At 36.3% G+C, this 8,003-nt stretch overlaps 1 protein-coding gene across 1 annotated transcript; it reads right to left on the bottom strand.

Moving 5' to 3' along the window:
• Positions 1–607: 607 nt before the first annotated feature.
• Positions 608–949, bottom strand: LOC117318638 (E3 ubiquitin-protein ligase Mdm2-like; the record flags this gene model as incomplete). The annotated part of the gene is made up of 1 exon (XM_033873600.1): positions 608–949. A coding segment is annotated over exon 1 (342 nt), but the record flags the coding sequence as incomplete, so codon positions are not given.
• Positions 950–8,003: the final 7,054 nt, after the last annotated feature.

The following is an 8,003-nucleotide window of genomic DNA, read 5'->3' as shown; positions in this document are numbered from 1 at the left end:
ACGACTTTCTTCATACAATCTCCCTACAATCTCTTACTAGAGGATGCTTTCTAACAAATTTTGTTATTACCCTTTAAAGCACCCCCTTGGGGACCGTTATTGACCTGTTTTGTTTGTTTTTTTATTTTTTTCATTCACAAACCTTGTAGACCTTGCTCTGAGGACCCTCAATTTTGAATATGAATTGTTCTTTACTAAGAAGATGTGCCAAATTCACCCTTTTTTGGTCTCTAATTGGAACGAACCTTTTTTATTCGCAAACTTGAAGAGGCTTCTCATTGGGATGAATGCTGCCAAGTTTGGTTGAAATCAATCCAGCTGTTCATGAGAAGAAGTCAACAACGAACTATGCACAACAGACAAAACATGATAGCAATAAAATGATAGAAGTAAGATCCATGGAATGCTTTCATATATTAAGTTATTATGGTTGTGTTAACAAGTGAGTGTACGTCACATAACAAATACATTAACATACATAGCATCAAAAATGTTTTTCAGCCTTTTGATGATATGACAATGAAATGACATTGCAGGCCATGTGTTATTTTCTCTGCTTTTACAAAATGAAGTTTTTGATAATACTCTGTATGGGTCTGTGACATACTGGACATGGTTTCCTTTGATGTTTAAGGCGAAGAGCACACTTGAAACAGCAAACTTGATGTCCTGTGCCCCCATGGACGATACTTGCAGTTTTAGGACGGCAACGACATGCCATACACATGTTACTAGGCAATGGCTTCAGAATCACACCCAACCTTGAATCACTTGATTGTTGTTGAATCCTTTCCTCTAGTCTGCGTACCATTTCATCTTTTTCTTTGGAACCATTTAATTTTTCATTGGTTGTTTGACTACATGTTGGTGTGGCAAAGCAACAACCATTGTATACACCAGATTCCGGAATTTCTCCATCAGAAGATGACATTTCACCTGGGACCGCCATAACCTGCCTCTTACTGTACTTACTAGTTGACTGGGGTGTCTTGCCCTGAATGTCTAGCAGCCAATCTGGATGCAGCTTCCAACAGTAGGAACAATACCTTTGTGCGGGTGAATTCTTAGTCTGGCATTCTTGACAGGACCACTTATCCTAGAAAATATATCAGATCAGTTTGAATAACATGCCAAATAGGCCTGCATCACATACGTACTAGATTTGTATTCACTTCTTTAATGATAAGCACAAGTCATTTGAGTGTTTGACCTTGAATACATGTACAGTTCAAGAACATTTCATGTTACAAACTATATCGCATATCATGCCAGGAACCTACTAGCAAAACATCTTGATTCCAGGCAGTTTAGGTAGGTAATGACTCTAAATTCAGAATTTTAACAAAGTTGAACCATATCACCTTTGATATAAGTGAAGATCATCTATTTTTACAAACTTCCCAGAATCCTACTAGTCAAACATCTTGATTCTAGTCCTTTTTAATCATTTGAAGAAGTCATTTGAATGTTATCACAAACTTTACTGCTGTGACCTTGAATAAAGGTCAAGGTCAACTTTGCTTGGTGTCATCCCAGGAACCTACCAGTCATACATTTTGATTCTAGGCCTTTTGGTTTGAGATAAGAAGTTGTGAAAATGTTTTTGAAAAATTTGACCTCTAACATTGAATATGAGTTGACGTGAATTCTTATGCAAACTTTGTGGTGCTCTATCCCTGTATCCCAGGATTCTACAAGTGAAATGTCTTGATTCTACCCCTTGATTTAGGCTAAGCAAAAAAAGTAGTTTGAATGCTTTAACAAATTTGACCCCTGTTAATATGAGTCAAGGTTATTTCTTTTCACAAACTTTGTTGCTGCATCCCAGAAACATACACACCAAATATACTAGGCTTATGTTTGCAAGAAGTCAATGTTTTGAATGTTTTGAAAAATTTAACCACTATGACCTTAAGATAAGTCAAGACCATTTCTTTTTGCATACTTTACAAGGCATCATCTCCAGAATGTACCAGCCACATTAAGACAAACATTTAGACAACTCTTAGATAAGTTTGACCCCTGTGACCTTGATTAAAGGACCCTTTGGGACAGGTGTCCACTTCAAATTGCAATGCAACAAAAAACCTGATTTATCTTTACATTTGTTCCTATATATATGAATACATATCCATTATTTGTTTTGAATTACTATTTATGAAATGGATGTATGGTTATAAGATATCATATCAAACATACTTCTATCAAAATGATTTCCAGTTCTGTCTTTCAATGTACATTTTCATTTATTTAACACTGGGATACAGGGATAGATTTATTTCACACTTAAACAATAAAACATAAAGTGATCCGATGCTCACATAGATATTCTAACACCCTTCTGATCAAACAAAAGAAATCGGTCAAGGGGTATATTGTGTGTAGAACTTTATGCTGTGATGATATGGTGTGAATATGAATTAGTACAGGAGTTTATGAGATATCCTGTACACAAACATTTTGTTTTTGGAATGATAAAGTGCAACCTTTACCTCTGAACTTGACCAATGACTTCCAAAATCTGATGTATACCTTGATGGTGTAACATACCATGTATTATACAGTGTAAATAATGAACAAAATCGATCAGCACAGAAAAGCTTCCCTGATAGTGACCATTCTCTGTTACCTTTTCTGTTGGAGTACGGACAACCTTCCCTGATGGTATCCATTCTCTTTCTCTTTCTCTCTCGGAGCACGGACAACCTTCCCTGATGGTATCCTTTCACTGTCTCTTTCTCTCTCGGAGCACGGACAACCTTCCCTGATGGTATCCATTCTCTTTCTCTTTCTCTCTCGGAGCACAGACAACCTTCCCTGATGGTATCCATTCTCTTTCTCTTTCTCTCTCGGAGCACGGACAACCCTCCCTGATGGTATCCATTCTCTTTCTCTTTCTCTGTCGGAGTACGGACAACCTTCCCTGATGGTATCCATTCTCTTTCTCTTTCTCTCTCGGAGCACGGACAACCTTCCCTGATGGTATCCATTCTCTTTCGCTCTCTCTCGGAGTACGGACAACCTTCCCTGATGGTATCCATTCTCTTTCTCTTTCTCTCTCGGAGCACGGACATCCTTCCCTGATGGTATCCATTCTCTTTCTCTTTCTCTCTCGGAGTACGGACAACCTTCCCTGATGGTATCCATTCTCTTTCTCTTTCTCTCTCGGAGCACGGACAACCTTCCCTGATGGTATCCATTCTCTTTCTCTTTCAGAGCACGGACAACCTTTCCGGATGTTATCCATTCTCTTTCTCTCCCTTTCTCTCTCGGAGCACGGACAACCTTCCCTGATGGTATCCATTCTCTGTCTCTTTCTTTCTCTCCAGGGCATGGACAACCTTCCCTGATGGTATCCATTCTCTTTCTCTCTCTTTCTCTCTCTTTCTCTCTCGGAGCACAGACAACCTTCCCTGATAGAATCCTTTCTCTGTCTCTTTCTCTCAAAACACACATCTCTCTCGGAGAGCATATAGACAACCTTCCCTTATGGTATCCTTTCTCTGTCTCTCTTTTTCTTGGGAGTATAGACAACCTTCCCTGATGGTACACCCTCTCTGTCGCTCTTTCTCTTGAGGTATAGACACCTTCCCTGAAGGTATCACTTCTTGGTCTCTCCTTCACTCTGAGCATGTACAACCTTCCCTGATGGTCACCCCCTCTCTGTCTCTCTTTCTCTTGCAGTATTATAGAAAACCTTCCCTGGTGGTATCATTTCTCTCCGAGTCTCATTCTTTTTCCAAGATTTACTAAAGTTTACATTTACTTGACATGCAAATTTCCAAACTGATATTCGTTAGGCCCACTTCATTATATGGGTGGGGTTTACCTTAAGGTGATTTACAGCCAGCATCTAGTTCATTGTCCACTACTCTCTAGAGCTTCCTATGCTCCAACCTGTACCACAAATATTATACCTTATTATGCAAACTCTCTTTCTATTTTCATTCATCTTCCCTGGCCAAGGCTTCTGATTACATTACACTCTGCGAAACCTTGGCAGATATATTTGTGTCCAAACCGACATTGCACCCTGGAATCCTAGCTAGGAATCAAATCGCATCTTATATTCAGGCTTGGTTTCGCAGTAATTCAAAATTTTTGGCACCCAGTACAGAGCTACCTTGTCAATAATGTTATGACATTTCACCTGAAAACAAACATATACAATATTTTGGGAACATTCGGAGTGCTTGATCAATTGATAGAAGTTACTGATCACATAGCTCATCAAAACTACAAGCCTCCATATGTATTTGTAAATATCACCGATGAATACATCTGTAACGCTTGTTTTGATTGGTAAAAAATTCTATGTGTAATGTGTTGCAATTTCAAATCTCCACTAGAAGGCCGGAGCTGACGACTAAATCTGCCAAGGGTTTGTGGAGTGTAAGGTAATCAGAAAATGATTTTCGTTGTACACTTGTACTCCAAAGACTGCTTCCTGTCTTCAAATTCACAACAACTTATCTTACATCAGTACATCACATGACAGAAAACAGACATCCCATTGGCTACACATATGGGAAATATGAGGTGATAGTGTCTGCTCCTGTGAAAAAAAATTGGCATACGATTGAAACTGAAGCAAGTGTGACATCCCTGGTTATTGTTAAGCTGGACAAAGACGACAAAAATGGTTGACAGTGAATGCTCCCAATCTGTGGTGATTAATATTGAAATAAAAGCAAAGTGAGAGCATAGTAAGCTGGTGCTCACATAGATATACTAGGCTACCTCCCTCATCAATAAAATAATTTCTCTATGAAGTTCATGAGATATCATACCAGGTTTAGGTCAACACAACCTTTGACATTTAACTTGGACTAATGACATCCAAAATCTAACCAGGTGTAGACCTTGATTGTTTGATGCTATGGTGACATGTCCACTTCTGCCATGGAAATTATCCACTACATTTGTGGAAAAAATCTATATCCATACAAATCTGTCGAATTCTGTGGAAGTCATTAAGTTCCACGGCAAATATGCAATGAGGTAACTCAAACTTACCAGTGGTATTGTTGTGGGTTTTTTTTCTGTGACTGTTGCCATGATGGTAGCTCTCTCAACCTGGCAGACAAAAATGTTATTACAGATTCATTGATTGCAGTATTTTTATTAGTCTATTATCAAGCAAAATTTTTGTAGTGCTCTTAGAGGGGATATATATTGTATCATATAGTACAAGGATTTCATGTGTATCAGTTGGGTGCATGTGGTGATGTTTGTTAGCAAGAGTAAAGGTAGTATACAACTTTCACCAGTGCATATTTGCTGTTTTAATTTTAAATGAATTATATTCTTAGAATAAAATTTAAACAGAGCAAATATTACAAATTGTGCAAATGCAGTATTTGCATTAGTAAGTAAAATCATTTCACTACAACTTTTAATGACAAGAGGCTCATGGGTCTTAATGGTCACATGAGACTTTTGTGTAACGGTGGTTATTTTTGGTGGATTTGGGGCCGAATAAAGGCCCCTTCCCCTATAGAGAAGTTTGTCTGTATTTTCCCAATTTCTAGTTCAAATTTTCCCAATCAGAAATTGTTAGTTTCCTTGTAGGTTAACAAATATGAAGAAATGTTGATCATAATACATTTCACATAATGTTTTTACAAGCCAATGTTATAAATGATTGATCATTGCTAAATTATGCATATTGAAAATGATATTAAAGCATAGATATGATGATTATTTTTGAGCTTGGAAGATAGCACCTTTTTTTCTGAAATTAAAAGAATATGACCACATCACAGGTAAAGGCCCTGATATAATTTGGGTGAGAAAATAACTGCGTACTGAAAATATGTACTCAGTGTCAAATAAGGTGCACTCATGCACAAGGACAAAAGCTTTGTTTACACAGTTTTGGACTTGACATAAAGTTAAACATAAACATTTTTTTTCTTTTGTTTAAATTAATCTTTTCAAATAAATTCTTGACTATACCCACACAGGAGATAGTTAGAAACTCTAAGCCCTTGGGTTTGACAGTTGCTTTATAAGCGTTTTAGTTGGAATAAAGCATTGGTTTTATATAAGAAAACATTTTTTTCTCTCTAAATAGCATTCACTATGTATATATATATTAAACGAAAAATCATATTTATGAGTCGTATCCATAAAGATATAGGCGGGCTTATCAGGTTGGTTCATCTATAAGTCAAAGACTGATGATAATGACAGACTGATATACATCACAGGTACTTGGGATAAGAAATTATATATTGTATTATATATACCATATAGCCTGGTATAATTTCTTTCCCCAAGTACCTGTGATATACATGGCGTACATGTGTATAGCGCTGACTTATAAACGTCCAGAGCTACGTTATCGCAACCCCAAGTACCTGTGATAGCAACTAACCACTAACTTGCGTGTAACCTATTTATTTAGTCATGATAAAAAAAAATGCAAGTTGGAACAAACAATTCATGCAATACTTCCGGTTGGGTAACTTTCAGTAAACATCTGTTAGTTCAATATTACTCATATGCGGAATTTTCTCTGGTCCTAATACCATGTCTGGTGTAGGACTGACCACAGTCGAATCGGGGCCAGAGGAAACTCGGGCTAGTCCACATGATCAACATACAACAAATAGCTGCTTTGGTAATTATCTACACGAATCATATTTGGTGTTTAAAGTTCAGATAGATAGAATAAAAAAAACACTGATATTTCAACATCCCTCACGTTACTCACCTGAATCTCGAAACGGAAATACAAGAGTAGTGACGTAACTGTTAGGTGTGGCGTAGCCAAAATCTGAGCCGAATTTGGACCAATTTTTGCGACATGCATAGTTACATGTAGCTGGGTTTTGGCGTTATTTAGTCGAGTGGCGATTGCAAAGGCTAAACATGGACATGAGGGAGAGGCGAGGGGATTTTTGAGAATCACATCGATTTTAAAGCATACAATTCTAAAAATGTTATGTACAGTCAGCTGGCTGCATGGTTTTAATGCATTTTATTCTTGTATTACTGGACCGTCTTAGACATATTTGCAATGAAATATGCTTAAACTAAATGTTTTGACAGAGGTATTGCAAAGACATTGTGTACATCATTTTTTCAAGATTTTTTTTTTTTTTTTTTGTATATCTAATCCAAATTAAGTGACTGAAAACTGTAACATAATATATTTTTTTTATATTTGTTTTATTTTTCCAAGGCATATTATACATAGGTACATATATATATTTTACTTCGGAAACATTTACATACTTACTCACTCACTCTACATTCTATCTTTTGACATTCAAATTAATGTATATTGCATCTATTCACTCAATTGTTCAGCTTTCACACTATATATTCTTCCAAAACCTTTCATATTTAACGTCATATGGTTTCACCCTCTCACCCTAACAAACATACACACCTAACATCAATGGTATAAGATAAAAACAAACACAGATACACGTGGACAGGATACAAATCATAACATTTATATTATTTAATCTTGAACAAAACGACAAAAATCCATATAGACATATAGACATATACAGACATACACAAAGAAGAGGAAAGGAAGGAGAAGGAAGAGAAGAAGGATGAAAAGTGGAAGAAAGAAAGGAAGGAGAAGAAGAAAAGGAAGGGAGTACTTTGTAATATTTTAAAGTATTTTTATTCAAAGATAGTACAAAAGAAAAAAAATAAATAAATAAATATCATACTTTACACAATTTATGCCAAAAGAGGAAAGAACTGGATGGTAGACTTGTTACTAAAAATGTAGATTAACTCAATTATATATATTTACTGCAATTGTCAGACACTGGGATTCCAGCAAAAGAAGAAGGTACCACATGTATGCGATTATTAATATTTAATACAAATAAATGTGTAATGTATAAGTCAATAAAACAGATTAAAAAAGTATTATTCCATAATCTGCAAAAGTTTATCCCATTTTCTCCATTCAGCCAAACATTTGTTTTTTTCTTTTTCCCCTTTTTTAGAGCTACAAAATTTTCTGACTTTAT

This window comes from Pecten maximus, unplaced genomic scaffold (assembly GCF_902652985.1).
Source record: "Pecten maximus unplaced genomic scaffold, xPecMax1.1, whole genome shotgun sequence".
NCBI lineage: Eukaryota > Metazoa > Mollusca > Bivalvia > Pectinida > Pectinidae > Pecten > Pecten maximus.
This window is presented reverse-complemented; position numbering and strand designations above follow the sequence as displayed.